The sequence below is a fragment of the Corella eumyota genome, chromosome 6 (assembly GCF_963082875.1).
Source record: "Corella eumyota chromosome 6, kaCorEumy4.1, whole genome shotgun sequence".
Classification (NCBI taxonomy): Eukaryota; Metazoa; Chordata; class Ascidiacea; order Phlebobranchia; family Corellidae; genus Corella; species Corella eumyota.
In genome coordinates, this window is record NC_137495.1 from 2,667,415 (window position 1) to 2,683,597 (window position 16,183).

General features: G+C 31.2%; 2 protein-coding genes across 4 annotated transcripts; one reads left to right on the top strand and one right to left on the bottom strand.

Moving 5' to 3' along the window:
* Positions 1-39: 39 nt before the first annotated feature.
* On the bottom strand, positions 40-11,161 carry LOC145755375 (uncharacterized). The gene is made up of 16 exons (XM_082571600.1): positions 11,078-11,161; positions 10,782-10,852; positions 10,481-10,648; positions 9,387-9,569; positions 7,451-8,953; positions 6,623-7,296; positions 6,207-6,438; positions 5,556-6,041; positions 5,075-5,339; positions 3,670-3,761; positions 2,927-3,220; positions 2,082-2,806; positions 1,658-1,889; positions 1,345-1,509; positions 851-1,174; positions 40-425 (listed from the first exon to the last, which is right to left on the bottom strand). The coding sequence occupies exons 2-16, from the start codon at positions 10,828-10,830 to the stop codon at positions 136-138; spliced, it is 5,682 nt and encodes a 1,893-aa protein (XP_082427726.1). The 5' UTR covers positions 10,831-10,852; positions 11,078-11,161; the 3' UTR covers positions 40-135.
* A 65-nt stretch (positions 11,162-11,226) lies between these two features.
* LOC145755361 (adhesion G-protein coupled receptor D1-like) lies at positions 11,227-16,098 on the top strand. 3 transcript variants are annotated; one of them, XM_082571587.1, is made up of 10 exons: positions 11,227-11,335; positions 12,145-12,215; positions 12,532-12,606; positions 12,680-12,751; positions 12,893-13,515; positions 13,718-13,949; positions 14,147-14,358; positions 14,728-15,001; positions 15,301-15,450; positions 15,598-16,098. In XM_082571587.1, exons 2-10 carry the CDS (start codon positions 12,158-12,160, stop codon positions 15,609-15,611), a joined length of 1,710 nt encoding a protein of 569 aa, XP_082427713.1. In that variant the 5' UTR covers positions 11,227-11,335; positions 12,145-12,157; the 3' UTR covers positions 15,612-16,098. The 3 variants fall into 3 exon arrangements, with proteins under 3 accessions (XP_082427713.1, XP_082427711.1, XP_082427714.1); XM_082571585.1 differs by lacking the exon at positions 11,227-11,335 and having other exon boundaries at positions 12,083-12,215; XM_082571588.1 differs by lacking the exon at positions 11,227-11,335 and having other exon boundaries at positions 12,083-12,215; positions 15,719-16,098.
* Positions 16,099-16,183: the final 85 nt, after the last annotated feature.

The following is a 16,183-nucleotide window of genomic DNA, read 5'->3' on the forward strand; positions in this document are numbered from 1 at the left end:
TTTTTAGTTTTTTTAATTTTTTTTTATTTTGACGTAAAATTTAGAAAATAACTTTTTTACAGCGTAATAATTTTAAGTAAAAACACAAAAATATTGTACCACAGTAATATAAACCCTCAAAAACAAAACTTATATTTAAGTTTTATTATTAAAATGCACAGGACTTGAATTAACACTTGTGGTTTTTGAGGACCTGTGCTGCTTTAAAGCATCACTTAAAATAATATTATTTGTCCTCTGAAGTTGTGGGGTCCCTTCCATAATATTCGGGGTTTTGGTTTTGTATTTTTTTCGGTATTCTATCACCGCCTTGCGCACCTCGCTTCCAAAAACACAGTATATAAGTAAGATAAATAAACCTTGCAGACCGTTGACTGTGATGTTAATGCTTAAAAATGTAAGGGAAGCCTCCAAATTTGGCAAAGCTGTGAAACAAATATAAGTCATTAATTTTTTTTTTTGTAATCAGGTCAATATTGTTGATCCAATAAAATATTTTTTTGTAGAAAATTTTCCGCAATTAGTTTAGTTTTTCGTTTACGTAAATTGGCACAAATATTTAAATTTTATTGCCCAATAATGACGTCAGTAAAGGTAGTTACTCCTACAAAATTTTAAAGCACGATGCCAAATTATTACTCATTCGATGTATTATAATCCATTACAAATATTATTAAAAAAATCAAAAACTAACAAAGAATGTTAAATTATGAGTCAAAGAGCCAAAATGTATTTAATTTTTTAATAGGAAAAAAAGTAAGGCTTTCTAGGTTAACTAAAGCTCCTAATAAAGCTGTAGAGTCTATACATTAACATAAAAAATCAAGTATGTTTTATTAAATTAACTTACCGACTAAGAATCCAAAAACCCAAGTTATTCCTAATACTGGTTCAAGGGTGCTAGCAGCCTTTAGCGCCGATCCCAAACTGTTTAACTTATTTTTATCCATTCTTTGTGTGGAAGGCTGATAATTTACAGCATCTTTGCTTAACTTGAATACAAATATAGCAACTTTAATGATAATGATACAGTTCACAATTATAATGATGGACAAGGGTGCGATCAGCGTGGTTATAAAAAGAGGTTTGTTCGAGGAATTTAAGATGCAGTTTTTGTAAAGGGTTTCATTCATTATATTTGTATCTACTGTTTCGATGTAGGTATTTTCTTCATCTAAAAAACAACATTGTATGTTAACATATATTTACTATTTTAACATGAAATAAACAACACTTTTTTCAAAACACACATTTTGTAATTTTAAATGCTAGTGGAAACTTTAACTATATTCCTATATTTATGATTTGAAATCTTATATTTGTAAATTGATTGGTTTCACTTACTTGTAAATCCAACGGCTGCTGATATAGCTACAATTATTGCTGCAATACCATATCCACAAATATATCGGAACAAATTCAAATTTTTCTTTGGTTTTCCACTGAAAGACAAACTTCTTCTTGAAGTTTTAGTCAGCAGTGTCACCCCCTCCAACAACATCCAGAATCCTAAGAATTTAAAAACGTATTTATGTTACATGTTTTATGTACATCCAAACAAGATAATTTAAATTCAAATTTCTATATCTATAGCACATTGCTTATAAATGGAAATCGTATCTATGTTTTTTCTGGCATTTTAAAGTAAGATATGTACCTGATGCAAGTAAGGAATAATGAAGTGAAACAGCTACAAATTCGCACGATCTTGCATTGTACTTTGCCGAGTCATTTACAAGAGCTAACAAGTGAACAAAAAACAACGAAAGAGCAAGATTTATTTGAATCACGATACGATCATTCCTGATACGCTTCCTCACGATCACGAGGATCACGACCGTAATGAGTAGACTTGCCGTCGTTATGCTTCCTATGACGTAACCATATATCTGTTCAATAAAAATTGAGTCATTAAAAACGTTATTTTTACCTTTAGGTTGTGGTAATTTTTTCTGGTTTGTTTATTTAGCAACATGTACGTTATATTTTTATTAGCTCTTAGCTTGTTTTGATATATGTTGATTCTATTCTAAGTTTTACCAAGCTGTATTATAACAAATCATTAATCAATGATCAATTACCTGAAGTGGTTCCGGTATTTCAACGTAGGTAATTGAAAGCAGAATTGCAAATATAGTCGTGTGCTCACATACACATCTCACATTATCACCTTGGCCTACATTCTCACATCCTTCCGTCGAAAATTGTTGTGTTGTAAGATCCAGAAATCCACAGACATATTCAATACTCTCAATACTAATTGTGTTGTTGTAAAAGGTGTCTACATAACCCTGGGTTTGGGACGAACTGTTGCTCAAGTCCGCTGTGAACTCCACTTGTGAGTTTATTTTTGTGAAGTTATTGGTATCGTCATAAACAGTTAGAGATATAATTGGAACGCCATCAAGGATGAAATATCTTGATTTTCTAAGAGTGGGTTCGTTGGAAATGTCAGGTAGGAAAGTAGACAATGTTGTGGTATTGATCATAAATTCACTTATAACGACTGAGACATTATCGCTGATTATATCTGGGGTAACAGAAACTAGTTGGTGTTTTGGTAGGCTTATTGAAGGAGTTATAAAATTTGTTATGTTGTTTAAATTATAATATCGTTGTAGAAAAATTGATATATCGAATGTTGTATATTCGAAGTTGCCAGCTATTTCAAAGGCCCGACTTTGAAGTTCTGATTCGAATTCTTCTAGAATTTCCACTGCATTGTTGTTGTCTGTTGCCGACAATTGATTAAGTCGTCGAATTGTTGTCTGAATTGTTTCCGCAAAAGAATTGGTTTCGCTTTCATCTTAAAGAAGAATTAAAACGTTTTGGAATAGAAATTAAAACCTGTCATACATTTGTTATATTAAATTTAACAACTCAATACTTAATAAGGGGTTCAGTTAATTACTTTTATTCTGTGTACCTGGTGTTTCAGTATTTACAGTAGTTGTACTTGTTGAACTGCTTGTAGAAGTTAAGATTGTTGTAGTTGTTGATCTCACTGTGGTTGTTGAGCTACTTGTACCGGTTGTTGTGGTTGTAGTAAGGGTTGTTGGAGTGGGAAAGGTTTCACTAAATGTTGTTGTTTCAAAATCAATCATTACGATTGAAGACGGGTTTGGCTCGGTTGAAGACGGGTTTGGCTCGGCTGTCCGAGTAGTTGAAGGAGGGGTCCGAGTAGTTGAAGGAGATTTCTTTCGTGGGAAGTGACCATGATCTAAAAGTAGTTTAAAAGTGATTTTAATATTTTTAATATACGTGCAGTTTATTGTTTATTCTGTTGTTTTGGCATTGTGCTACTAACTGAGCACATATAAGCAGTTAAGGGAAAAGTTTTTTAAAGTTGTTCTAGACACAATAGCTTAAGAAAAACAACCGTACTATACATTTACATTACTAATAAAGGTAACTAATAACTTAAGCTATGTTAAGCATTACAACTGCGTAGGACACATTTTTGCAATGTTTGTTGTTAAATGTTTATTTGTTATCATACTTAGTTTAACTATACACCGGGTTTTATTGACTTGATTAATAACCTTGTTAAAAGAGATAGGTAAAGCTAAATAGGTATTACTTCCGTTCAATATTGCCTGCTTTTTATATGTACAATAACGCTTTGTGTTGTTTTTAGTTAAGTTTAACTCTTTACAAAATTAAACTTACCTCCTTGTATTTTATTGACCTCAAATAGCAATACTATCAAAATAATTCTTATTTCTAGGAATTTCATTTCGTATTTTAAATATAATAAAAATCTCTGTAAAAATGAATAAATAATTTTTATATTAAATACTACATTTGACATATCTGTAACTTAACATTTAATACTATAAGAATATTGTTTCGGATATAATTATTTTTATATAATGGTAAATCAAAAAGTTACATAATTTTTAAACTAAACAAAAACTAAATTTATTTAAAAATAAATCTGATAAAAATTTTCTTTTCTAACTTTTAAATATTTTTAGATAGCTTGAGTAAATTTAAAAACTGTTATACCTTTTCTCAATATTCAAAAACAACATTTTTTCACTTGCTTGAACACGTAATTGGCTTTAAACACGTAATTAGTTTACTAGTTTCACGTGCGTACGTGCTATCAACTTAACGAAGTATTAAAACTTTATTTTCTTTTTTTTCACCAACGTCATGACGTCATTTCCGCTTAGGCTGAAACACGTCATGACTGGAAACGGCAACTTCTTAAAATTAAATCATTTTCAAAAATAAATTATAAAAAATATTTTAAATTTAAAAAAAATAAAGATTTTTTTGGGGATTGTTTTTTTTTGTTTTTTTATTATTTAACAAAATATCGAGCAAACAGTGGATGTTGGTAATGTAATAAACCTGTCGAATTATCTTGTTAATTAACTTATTTGTACACAATTAAAAAAGCTACACAACATTTTTTATTACAGTATTTATTATTTACAATAAATATTAAACAAATATGATATACATTTGTAGAAAGGTAATATTTAAAAAAAATCAAATAAGGACATTTTTTATTAAAAAAACGGGGTTACAAATTTTTTAAAAATTGTTCAACCTAGAGTTTAGCGGGTTTAAATATTTCTTAATTATGCTTAAATGGAAATCGAAGACTTCGTAAATTGAATGTTATGACGCGTTCTGACGTAATACGCATTACTATATTACTCCGTTTCCGCTCTGTCGGGTACTACGCAAACCTACAAAAATATGCAAATTCAAAACTAATATGTGACCGATTTTGGCACTGAACGTAAGGTATAAACACGTAAAATAAAAAAGAAAAAAGTATGTTCTTTTTGGGTGTGAATAGGCAACCCTTAAGACGCAAAAATAATTTTGATTAAAAAGGGTGAAAATTAATTTTATGTGATATCATTTTTCGAGGTTAAAAATGTGAGTAAAAATAATTAGATGCAAAATGAAAACGTGAATTTTGTCACATATCTTTTATAGAGTGGCGCACGTAACAGACAAAGTCTACTAAACATACGTATTTACTTCAAATATATGAAAGTCACATGCTATATGATAAGGCATAAATCTATAAAAAAATCAATTTTGAATCGACCCTGAAAATTTTCCTGAAACTGGAGATATGGACTCCAAATCTTTTCGAACATTTTCTAAATTTCTCCCAAAACTATTTGACCTTCTTTCTCCGCTTATTTCGACCTTTACTCCACTCCATGACCTTTGTTTCCATAGATCTATAAGTTGACCCCTGACCTCTGACCCTATGACGCAGTAAATGATAAAAATAAGAAGACCCTGGGTGCCGTTTATGATGGAGTTCAAGTACATGAAAGTTACTGATGTTTCGTAATCTGAAATACCTAAAATTAAAAGTAAATTCTTATTTTAGACAAAGTAACTTTTTTATACTTATAAACAAGAAATGTTAAAAACAATGAAGATTAATTTATCTTTAAATAAGAAATTTTAACCAAGGTACTTAAGTATATATAAATAAAAACAATTGGTTTGAAAGTGCATGAACCAAAGAATTACCAAATCATTACCCCTGAAACCACAAAATATTCAACCATTACCTGCTAGAAAAGCGAACATCCATGGAATTCCAAGTACAGGTAGAAGCAACACGAAGGCCTTGACAGACGCGGTGAAATGACTCGGTGTTTCCGCTCCGTTCGGTCGAAATTTAAACGTTTTATAACTCATCTTATGCACGAACCACGTCATGCGAACAATGATAATAACATTGACTGACAGCACCACAGCAATAGGTACTACTACCGAGCCTAACAATACACCTGACGTAGGGCTTAACCAGCATTTGTTGTACTTGTGCACATCATGTGGCTGCTTATTGTATTTAACAAGCTCATACGCGGGGTTAACTTCTAAGTAACTATCTGTTGTAAACCCGGCCAGCGTTGCAAGTAGGACGATAAACCCTGGTATTCCATACCCGATGCTGAATCGAAAAAATCTTGTGGTTTTCGGTTTCCGTGACACCATGGCGCGGTCTCTTGTTTTAAGAATAAGAGTGATTCCTTCTAGAAACATCCAGAATACTAAAAAGAAAACACGATAACCTTATTATAAATTTTTAGATATAGAATTTTGGAAAATAAGCAGACTCATAAAAACTTCTGAACTAATTAAACATGGATTTTTTTGACATTGTTTTAAAGAACAACTAATCAGGTGTGTAGGCACAATATAACTTAAAAACTTGCCGGAAGCCAGCAAAAACACGTGGATGGAAACTGCCACGAATTCACAAGTTCTGTAATTACCCAATGCAGCATCATGGAACAAATTAGCAGCATGTAAGACAAGCAAACAAAATGTCAAGTTAATCTGAACAATAATTCGATCCTGTCGAATCTTTTTTCGGACTTTTAGTAGCGCTGTTAGACAAACCAACAAGAACAAAACAGAAATTGATTCCGCTACGAACGTCGTCAGCTAAACACAAGAATTTATTTTTTATATTCAACTATGACGTCACAAGAGGTGAGCATTGTTTTAACGCGATTTAACTGAAAATTAGCTAAACACACTTTCGTTGGTATATTTATAATTCGAGTACTACGAAGGAATAGCTTACCGTTTACTTAACCTACAAGATTAGTAATAACAATTCAAGCACCTTTACGCCTGATGGGATTGTATATGACGTCATAGAGAGGAGAACGGAAAACAATGTAGTGTGCGAACAATAACATTGCACCAAGCCCGGGGTTAACGACTCCGTCATCTTGCATCCTTCGTTGTTCCATTTTCCAGTTTGAACGTCGACAAAACTGCATATGTATTCTAATTTTTTAATAAGAAGGTAACCGTTGTGGGGGGCGACCTTTCGAGCGACCTCTCGTGGGTATGTAAGGTCATTTGTGACGTTAAAACTAAACGACACCGAAGCATTGACAACTGATAGATCGCTAAGAGCTGTTATTGACAACACAGAACCAGTATCAATTGGAAACAACGATTCTACAATATTTGAACTAAGTTTGGTCTGGTTATGATTTTGAATATTCGGCAAAAACATTTGGTAAGTCGATTTTGGTAGCAAAAAATGTGCTGCGACTGCTAAAAACTCATCAGTTTTTGCGTGGCTCTTCACTGAGTTGATATAACTTGTTGCAAACGATACAAGAGGATGTGTTTGATTGTATTTTTCACTTGTTTTCACTCTTTTGACCGCGATTGAAATATGGTCTCTAATTTCTTCTCTCATGATTAAGTTGGAGCGAATACTTTCTTCAAACTTTTTGATTTTTGTGACAGCATCGGTTACATTTCCGGGCATCATAAAAACATCTAAAATATTTTTTTATGTTGAAGTAATGCATTTAAAAAAAATTGATTATACTTTAATGTATTTTATAAATCAATTTAATTGAGGACAATCAAGGAATGATTTAATATATAATTCTTGACAGGAACCTTATTAAAAAAAAAACTTATAATATACCTGCTGGTTCATTTGCTGAGGTTGTTGTTTGTTTAAGATACTCTTCTGCAGAATTTAATATTTTTCTTACATTTATAAGGTTTTGAGATTGTGTTGTTGTTTTATCATTTGTCATAGTTAAACTTAGCGTAGATTTTGTTTCTTTTTGTAACTCAAAATTTTGTTGCGTCGTGATGCTTTTTGTCGTCCTTTGCAGAATATCAGACATTGGCGACAATTGGTTGTCTTCAGAAGAAATGGTAGATAGGTATTGGGGCTTTGAGTTTACTTCATCTTGTGTTGCTTTTGTTGTTGATTCTAAATCGTTAGCTAACGTTGAAGATGTAAGACTGGAATTTTCTGTTGTGGTTGAACTAGCATTTTTATTTGAGCTAATAGTAGTTAATGTACCTTGCTCTGTTGTTATTATCTTGCGTGATGTAAATGCTCCGTCTGTAGTTAAGGGTGTTGTCGTTTTGGGTATATTTGGTTCAGTCGTTTGAGTTTGCGTCGGTCCCTGAGTTGTAACTACTTTGGCCTCAATGTTTCTCAAAGTTGTAAAGGTTTTAGTTGTGACGGGATCTTGTGTATTGCCGCCATCTTGCGACGTAAACACTTGTGATTGAGTTGACACTGGTGTTGTTGTAAGCTGTGTATTTGTAGATTTAAGTAAAGTAGTACTTTCTTTATTATTGACTCGTGTTGTATTAGGTTGTGTTGTAGTCTTTTTGTTTGTTGTACTTAATTGTTGATCTGTAGTACTTAATAACGCTGTACTTCGTAATTCCGTAGTTGTTCCTTTTTGTGGTGCTGTTGTTTGTTTTTCTGTGCTAGTATTTTCTGGCATCGTAGTATCCATAACAGTAGTGTCTTTGTTTGTTGAAAATACGATGTTATCACTGTTTCGAGTTGTCGTAGCTCTTCGGTTCATATTTCCCATGGTAGTAGAATGAATTTCGGTAACCTGCCTTTGCCGTGACGTAGTCAAAATTTCTGTCGAGGATTCTTTAGTTGTAGTCGGACAGGTACAATTCTTTGCAGGCGATGCAGTGGTATCTATATTAATATCTTGATCTGGTGGCAATGTGGTAAAATTTATAAACTTTTGGGTTGTAGTAAAGTTAAATGTAGCTTCAGTAAAAGTCGGTATTTGGTTTGTAGTTGTTTCTTTTACACTTGGCGTGGAAGTCACTTTGTTTAAAATGGTGAAACTTTCTTTCTGTGTTGTAGAGATGTTTTTATTATTATCTAAACCTGATTGTAATGTAGTTTCAGCTAAAGTATTTGTTGTTGATTGAATTACGATTGGTTGGGTAGTGGTCACATTTAAAACGCTCGAAACTTTACTTTGTGTTGTAGGACCAATATTGTCAGTTATTTGGTTTGATGGTTTTGTGGTTGCTTCTCTAGAAACACCTGACGTCATTTGGTTAAAATCTGTAGTGCTTCCAGTGGGATTTGAACTTGGCGTAGTTGGACTATTTGTACTAACTTCAGTGCCCAAATCGCAGCCATTACATCCACCTAGTTATAAATAATTATAGTTTTTATTCTGAAATAAGAACAACTTGTTTTCCAATACTTGTGGTTTATTCAGGCTACATAAAAATAGGACATAAAGTTTGCAAAAGTTTACCTCAATTTGTTAAAATAACTTTGATAAAAAAATAGATTTTCTCCTTTTCAATATTGCATAAATTAAAAATTCGTCACATTATAAAAACAATTAATTTAGATGTCCTGGTTTTAGTTTTTGAGGCTAAATTTAAATTTAATCAACGCGTTTTTTTTTAAATCAGCATTATTTTTTTTTCGTTACAACTATTTTTTAAATACTTTTAGTTTTATGAGGTAATATATGAAAATTGGATTAACAAATTTTAAATGCAGTTAAACCATTTAAACCAACTTTGTCAAAAACGTTAGTCTTTTTTTTTCTACTTTGGGTTGTCCGTACCTTCATATCTGCATACAAAAGAATGCTGTCTTTCACAATCTTCATACTGCCAAGGTTGTCTCATTCCTCCAAGCATTACAACACATCTGTTGCCACTTGTCTTGTTCTGTTCAACGTTGGTGTACTTGGTACATGCACCATCCATCCAAACGTTCCGATCAAACTCGGGAAGATGATATAAACCTTGAATTACATAAAAAAATCTATTTAATCTCATGTAAAAACGCGAACTGCGGTTGTTTTTAAATAATATTACTTGATCATAATTTTCTGATTAGTTTTAATGTTTAGCAAGGCCTGAGGACGCTACATTATTATTATTTTTTTTTGTATATATCTTTATCCTCGATGTGGGAAAGTCGAATGCGCGACTTAAACATAGAGTATCATACCCAGTCTCTATTTGCCTGTGGCAATTTGGGATATTATAGAGACTATAATTGCCCGGTAATTATGGTGCTGATTAAGTGCTGGCTCAGCAGGAGTTCATGCTGTTTATAGTGCCTTACTCAAGGGCGCTACAGCATGAAATCAGTGGGGATTGAACCCACGATCTCATGTGTGGTGTAGCAAGTCTTCTTACCACTATACCACGCTGCCGGTAATTATATTAAATTCACTACTCCATTTTGTTAAGCGGCATTTAAAACACCAAGTTATGCTAATCGCAGTATAATTAATAAATATTGTAACGTACGAGTCTGATTGTCTTTCGTAAAAAAGCCGTATTATAATTTAAAAAATATTGCGGAAAGATACACATACAACCGTTCACAACATCGCATCACGAATACTAATTACAAATACATTCGAAACAACTAAAAGTCACGTGATTAAGAACACTTGATAGAGAAAAGGGGTAACAGATTGGTAATAGGTGTAAACACGTGATCGGAGAAATAGATATAAGACTTTGGCGTAAACAACAAGATGGCGGATTAGTTACAATATTCAAACAGCAAAGCATTCACTGCAGTTATTATAAGTAAATAAATGTAATGGCTACAACATTTATTTGTAAAAATTTAAGGTCCTTTCTTCGAAGTTTTTTTTTAATAAAAAGATTAACTTTAGTTAATTTTCATCTAACTTACTGAGCCAAACTAATGTAATGTTAGCATCCAATAAATCGTAAACATCAGTTTCATCTGCCTCAACCTGAATCGTCGCCAACACTCCACCAGGTTGGTCTTGACATTTCTTCCAAGCATTTACTGCGTTCAACTTCTCTCTAAACAACTGGAACTTGGTGGTTCGCTGCCCTGAAAAAATAAAATTTATTTATGGGTTGGTTTAATATAATTCTGTTGTCCCATTTTTATTAAATGTTAAAGTTGTTGCTGTCTTCAATTTATATACGAGTTCGTATTAGGTTTAAAGTTTTCAAAAGCTTACCTAAATTTGTTGAAATGAGAACGACAAAAATAAGCACTTTTATGTCCATTTTTCAAGTAATAAAACAATATCTTAAATAAAATATAAAATCAGTTAAAGTTACTAATTGGTTTAAACATTAATTACTTTAAATATAATGGAGCTAAGTAAAGAATGCATGTCAAATATATGTTTTTTTTCAAAATGAAAATAACTGCCGTTTGAAATGCGCGCCAGTTAAAATGTAGCTGTAAAAATGTGCATTTAACTACTAGATAAATACAATGTATACATTTCAATGCCTTGGTAACACTTACACAAAAAATTCCTAAAGCTATTTCGATTCAAAAAAGCGCTTCCTTTTCTCGAAAACCCGCCTTTCCGGCCTTTCTGTTGCGCTCTGCAGCGGGTATGACAAAATTAACACGAATTCAATCGAGTACTAAATTCATTGTTATGGTAGGTTGGTGGTTTTACTTGTGATTTTTAAGTCTGTGTTTTTAGCAGCTAAGGAGTTAATGGTGTTTTGTTGTTACTATAAGGAAGTGAAGAATGGAATTATCTGCTATTTTAAGGTAAGTGTTTTTACACATTTGTATTTTCTAAACCTTTGTTTTTTGCCACCTAAAATTAATTTTTATTAGTAAACCTAAAAAAATTCTAGATGTTAATTTATAAATATATTTTTTTGATTTTGTTCAAATAGATTTTACTGTAACGTATTTTTCCTTATATTTATTTGAATGCGTTGAATCAATAGATAACAAAAAGCGGTTTCTATTAATGTATTTATTTAGTCTATAGGTTAAAAGTAGGTTTGTGGTATTCTATTCAATTCGTATATATATATGTATTTTATTGAATCAATATTTAAAATGATTATATTAAACTGATTTGCTTATCAAAATTGATATTTATATTTCATTCATTGGCGTAAGTAGGTCTGGAGAAATCATTTTTTTTAGAATGTATTTTCGCTTTACAGTTCAACATAATTAAGTGTTGTAGTAGCGCATTGGCACTTCCTTGTTGTTTATTGTTAATTGTCAGTCAAAAAAAAGGTTCGAAACGATATCCTCTGAATGTAATTACTTATTACACGATATGAAATTGAACAACGTAATTTGAATTCGTTACAAAAATTTAGGTTCGAAAACAAAAGTTTAAGATATATAAAATCATGTTTTGATGATATGAAAAATATATAGCCAGGAGCTTATTACATATGCATTTAATAGTAGAAATAAAGGTTACATATATCAGTACTGAGTTTTTATATTAAACGATTTGATTGATTACTTTGTTATTTTATGCTAAGGTTGCTGGGTTGCTATTACATGTGTACAATATGGAATGTTTGAATAATAATGATAGTAATTTACAGATGAGCTTACAATATGTTTGATCTTAACACGAATTGTTTTGTCCTGATATTTGTATTGCTTTTTGAAGAAGGTAAATATACCATTTTTTATTTACTTTTAATAATTTTAAACTAAAAAATTACTTTTAATATACATTAATTTGCTAAAGAACTACATTTTTTTCTATGTTATAATTATTACAGGGCGTTTTTCGCAATTCTATTTTTAGTATATTGATATCCTTTTCAAGTCATTATTTGGCTTTACTTTGTCATATATTGACAAGCTTGATAATTTAAATAAAACATTATCGAAAATTCCATCTAACTTTTATCTTGTTGTTTTATATTTAAAAAAAATAGTTTTAAGTTAGAAATATTAGATTTTTATACAATTGCTTTGTTTAGGGTTATTGATAACATATTCTAACCACAACACTACCAACAACAACATTAATCCAAGTCACTTGACTTCAACTATAGGTAATTTGTTTGCAAGTTTATTTGGGTTAGTAAAAGATAGTAATAATCATTTTATAATTACACAATTTTTCAGAACCAATTTTTTTAAACTCAACGACTGAGATTCAAGATGACGTAAAAACGTCGTTTAATTCTTCTAAAACAGGTATTAGTTATTCTATATTTATATAAGTCTACACTTTCTTGTATGTTAAGGTATTTTTTTATACATCACATTAAGGATTTTTTATAGTTTGGTGTTTATGCTTAGATATTTTTTCTAAACTTGCATTTAATTTTGTTTCAGCGGCTGATATTGAAAATTATAAGCTTCATATAAACAATTATTGTGCTGGCTTGCGATGGTGCAATAAGAAGATAAACTTAACGCTCTCCCAGTACCCGCACAATAACAGTAAAAATCTTATTGTAGAGTTCAACCAATCTTCAGTTATTGGCGTAAACACTTTATTAGAATTGGACCATACCGAAGTTATTATAGCAACATCAGAGCGAAGAATATCGAAGGAAGTTCTGTACGAAGAGTTCGTTTTCGATCAAAATCTTTCAGATGTCGGAGTTAAACCGTTATTGTCTTTCGAAGTACCTCTAAGAACGTTGCTATCAGTCGCTGTATTTGCCAACAATAACACAGCATTAGACGCTTATGTGAAATACTCGATCAAAATTAACGAGACCAGCTTTACTGAGGCTGAGAAAAAGCTGGCTTTATTTTTTGACGGAACAATCGTAGTACGATCGGTTAAACCGGGTTGTTTTTTTGTTGATCGACTGAAGAAAAAGCGGTCCACAGAGGGCGTGTGGGTTTCTGACTTTACTCACGATGCTTTCGTCTGCGAGTCCAATCATACAAACATGTTTGGAGCTCTGTTAAGCTTTACTGTTCTAACTATACCGCACGACGTAGAGGTAGGTTAATTTAACCTAAAGATATTTCTATTTTTTACGTGTTTGGTCCAAAAAAAATTATATCTGAGGTTCTCAATACAAACTGGTACGTCATCAATTTGTGCTACGTCATTTAGTTGTATTTAGGTTTTAACATGACGCCATAGCCTCGTTTTAGTTAACATTTTTGTACGAATTAATTTTAAAATATCATTTTTTAAAGATTTTAGACACAGTAATGAAAATAGTCTCCATCATATGCCTCAGCCTCACGGTTATCATTCTTTTATACACACGAGATGTTGTAAAAAATGACAGAGTTCATGCCCAACTCGGATTTTCTATCTCTCTATGTCTTCTTTTTATTGTCGATATGCTTAAGTATAAGGCACTGAAATACAACATTGCCTGTGTTGCTGTGGCGATAATATTGCAATATTTGGTTTTATCAACATGTAAGTAGAATATCTTGTTATTATTTTTAAGTTTATTTCTAAATAAAAAAGCATGTTAAATTCTTTAATACTTCAATTTAGTATTAAATTAGTACCTAAAATGGTTAGTTATATAATTTAGTTTTCCTATTTTTTGATTCATATGCTAACCCTTTCGTTTTGGTTAAACTAACTCAGTTTTTCTTTTAATTTCCAAGTCATATGGATGTTGTTAGAAGGGATTATACTACTTACGAAAATTTCCAAAAATGTTCTTGGCGAGTTTCAATCTAAAACTTCTATTATTGGACGGCATGTCTTGGGTTGGGGTGTTCCCCTTATAATAGTAGTGTTGTCAACATCAACTGGACTGCCATTAAAGAAATACATGCATAGACATTCCTACATGGTTTCTGAATCACCATATGAGGTAGTTACACATATTTTTAATGATTAAATTATGTTGGTAATAAGGCCAACTTTAAAGTTTAATCACAAGTGCAAAGTAAGCCGTTTAAAAATTGAATTGACTAATATTTTGTCACTTTATTAATTCACTGATTGTTTAAAAAAAAATTATGTTAGTGTCTTAATCAAGATCGCTATAACTTGGCTTTAGTAAAGATAAAACCTTTGACCCCATTTTATATCGTCTAAAGTCAACTGTTCAATTAAAATTTAAATTTAAATAGCTTAAAATAGGGCTCAGAATTTAATCCCCTCTGTGGCCATTTACTTTGTCATACAGCTTCTATAATATCTTTTCTATATTAATTTTAATCGGGCAGTTTTATTTCAGATCTGCTGGATGAGCAAAGCAACTGGCATGGTGTGGTACTCGACAGCCAGCGTTGTTATATTTGTTCTTACGTTCAACTTTCTGGTTTTAATAAGAGTCGCCGTGTTTGTTTATTTCATGAGCGAAGCAACGGATCATTTAAAGGCAAATAACATGGACCCACGTAGCTTTGATCATCGTACTAAACATTTTAATCACCTGAGAGCCACCATGCGAGCTGTTTTAATTATGTTGCCTGTACTTGGTTTATCTTGGGTATTTGAATTTGTCAGGGGTAAATATATATTTTTTTACATTGTCATAAAATAATACTTTTTTCGTTTTTTGACAAATGTTTGTTAATGTCAGCTAGGGAAAATAGATCGGCGTTGATGGGTATTAAACTTAAACCCTCTCGGGCGGCAACTTTATGACATATAACCAAACCACAACCCAGCAATAAAATAATAATTAATATTTATCTTTTTTGTTAACCTAAATCGATTAGTGAGCCTCCTTTAATAGTGTAGAGAATGGCACATTACTAATCAGTTTATAAAATAATAAAAATTTAAAATCAAAATTAATTTTTAGAGTTCAGTTTTGCTCTAATGTATATAGACGCTGTAGTAGTTGGCCTCCAAGGTTTTTTTGTTTTTCTGGTTTATTGTATTTCTTGTGATCAAGTTAGAGGAGCTTTGATATTAAAGCTTAAACGAAAAATCTATGGGAGTTCTGACATAGGTTAGTAGTTTTTTTTTTTTTTTTACTTTAAAATTTATATTTTGTATTTTTGCTGTAGACTATTCAAAACTTGATAATTTTAAAAATTTAACTTTAAGAAAGATTTATTTGGACGTTCAGCTTGATATTGCAAACGTTTGTTTTTAGAAATCCAATTCTAACTGGAAATGGAATTCGTTTTCTAATTTTTTTTGTATCGTTATTTATAAAAAATTCATTCATTAATTTAAAGAAAATTTTTAATATCTGCTCTAATGTTCTTTAATAGCATGATGTCTTTTGATCTTGTTGGGTATACTAAACCTTAAATGACCATTCGATACGCAATCAATACCACCTAAAAAATCAGAAGATATAGATGTCTTTATATATGTTGTATATGGTATATCTTTAGCCTGTTAAAATGTCCCAATTAGATTCTTAAAGATAACGCCAACCGGAGTCTTATTATTTCCAAAAATAGACCTTATTATTTCAATCACTCAAAGTATCATGTGTTAAACTGTAACACATGTAAAACCTTTAAAATATATATACATGGATAAATAATTCACTAAGTAAATGACATTAAGATTAAAGGTGTCACGCTATAATGCTTAAAACAATTTCGGTATAAATTTTAAATTGGATTTAACACTATTTTTAGAACTTGAACGATAATCGAAATTTTCACTTTTAAAATTACTTTTTTGGGTTGATTTGTAACTTTTATTTTACCCATAAATATAAATAT